Here is a 1822-nt window from a genome sequence, read left to right on the forward strand (position 1 = left end):
ACTGGGGTCCTGCCTCAACCCTGGGACTCACTAGCTGTATGACCTGATCCTGGTCATTGGCCTCCTTGGATCATACTCTTGCCCTCTATGCCAGACAAGGGCTGCATCTAAGCGTTCTTTCCAACCCCCGCAAAAGTAGATAAATACAAAGGGAGAATGAGGAGACTAGAAACACATCCAAAAGAAGGTAGCTCCAGAGCGTGAGTCTGCTAGCATCAGTTTCTCCTCCTCCATCAGACCACTGAGCAGACCAGTGCTGTTCTGCATGGCTGAGGCAAGGACCAAGGCCTGCCCTGCTCTCCTTCCCTGCCTATGCTTGCTTCTGCCCCTTCAGGGGGAGAAGCTCTTCTCATATCCACTAGAGTTTCTGTCTCTCAGCCTCTCTTCTTCCCACTATCTCGGAACTGTTCGCTCATTTGCCTGCAGGAATGATAGCTGTTAAGGGTTTGTTTCTTAAGAGAGAAATTTCTAGCACAGCTTTTGGCCTTGTGCCTCAGGCACTGCCCTCTACTGTTTGTAACCAACTCTCTCTTTTCTCTTTGCTTGTGCCCTCCTACTTTCCCCCACCCTTTCCCAGGTTCGATCCATTAGCACCAACGTCAGGAGAAACCTGGCCTTCCACACACTCAGCCAGGAAGTCCTGCTCAAAGAATTCTCCACTATCTCCTGAGGCCGTGCATACCTGAGCAGCCACTGACTGCCCTTACCCATGACGCTTCTGGGATGGAGGGGGAGTGAGGGGAGAGGGGGCTGTCCCCAAAGTTGGAGAACAACACAGATACAGAGTTCTCTCGGTAAAGGCCGTACTTCATTGGAACTGGACAGCAGGGGCCAGAAGGGGCAAGCCAGGGATAATCTTATTTGGGGAGGGATGGGTGGGCACAGGGAGAAGCCTTCAGGAATGTAGGGATTTCCAGGGTGGGCTCCCTGGATACCCCTCACATTTCCAATTTAGATTATAAATTGTGGTTACTGACTAATTTTCAGGAGCTGTTGGAGCAAGCCTTAGGCTGATGCCAACACCTTGAGGGTCAATGGCTCTCAAGGCTTCTGAAAAACAGATTAACTCTCAGATGTAAGTGGAACCAGTTCTGCTTTCTTTGGACCTGGGGTTGAGCTGGGCTTGAAATTTGTTTCCCCTGCCCATGCTGGCACTCTGCCTCATCATTAGGACCCTTAGCTCAGGCTTAGGGTAGAGTAAGAATGGAGTACTTTTTTTCTATTTTCTAAATCCAGATCTGACTCCTCTGGTAGACTGGAGATTAGAATTCACTCATTACTCCACCGTCTGACCACCAATTTCTGGTTTTGATCCTTGCTACCAGGAGTACCTATTAGTTTCTCCTGCCTTCCAACCCATTGACTCATCAGCACTATAAGGTCAAAATTTTAGCTTTTCATTTTCAATCTGGTTTAAACTGTCTTTAGGGTGTGTGTGCGTGTGTGTGTGTGTGAAATAAACATCGACAGGTTTTCTGGAGCCCTCAGGTGCCTACTTTGCTGGTTCCCTTTCCAGCAGCTTCCCCACCTCCCTAGTAACCCCCTCTGGGAGCCTCTCCTCCCTCCCCATGTTCCACCCCCTCACCCGGCTGTTGTTTACATCCAGCCTGCCTGAGAATTTCCTCTGGGGAGGAATCTGTTCCTGCTGTGGTTTGGTGCTGGAAGGGAGAGAACCTGCTGGGGGCAGAGTACCATCCATCTGAAAGAGGCCAGGTGAGCATCATAGAGAGGCTATTCTATTATTCTGGGTGGAGCCATAGGCAAGTCTCCTGACATTTGGGAAGTGGCCGGTGATTCCTTCTATGGACAGCCTCCAATGGAC

General features: G+C 50.3%; 1 protein-coding gene across 1 annotated transcript in view; it reads left to right on the forward strand.

Annotated features, from left to right (window-relative positions):
* LOC102891346 (UPF0668 protein C10orf76-like) overlaps nucleotides 1-1480 on the forward strand; it is a 27564-nt gene extending 26084 nt beyond the window's left edge. Inside the window, exon 3 of the mRNA XM_025042356.1 lies at nucleotides 578-1480. Coding sequence (XP_024898124.1) covers nucleotides 578-670 — 93 coding nt within the window. The 3' untranslated portion in view covers nucleotides 671-1480. The remainder of the gene's footprint in view (nucleotides 1-577) is intronic.
* Nucleotides 1481-1822: the final 342 nt, after the last annotated feature.

The sequence above is a fragment of the Pteropus alecto genome, unplaced genomic scaffold (genome assembly GCF_000325575.1).
Source record: "Pteropus alecto unplaced genomic scaffold, ASM32557v1 scaffold88, whole genome shotgun sequence".
Lineage (NCBI taxonomy): Eukaryota > Metazoa > Chordata > Mammalia > Chiroptera > Pteropodidae > Pteropus > Pteropus alecto.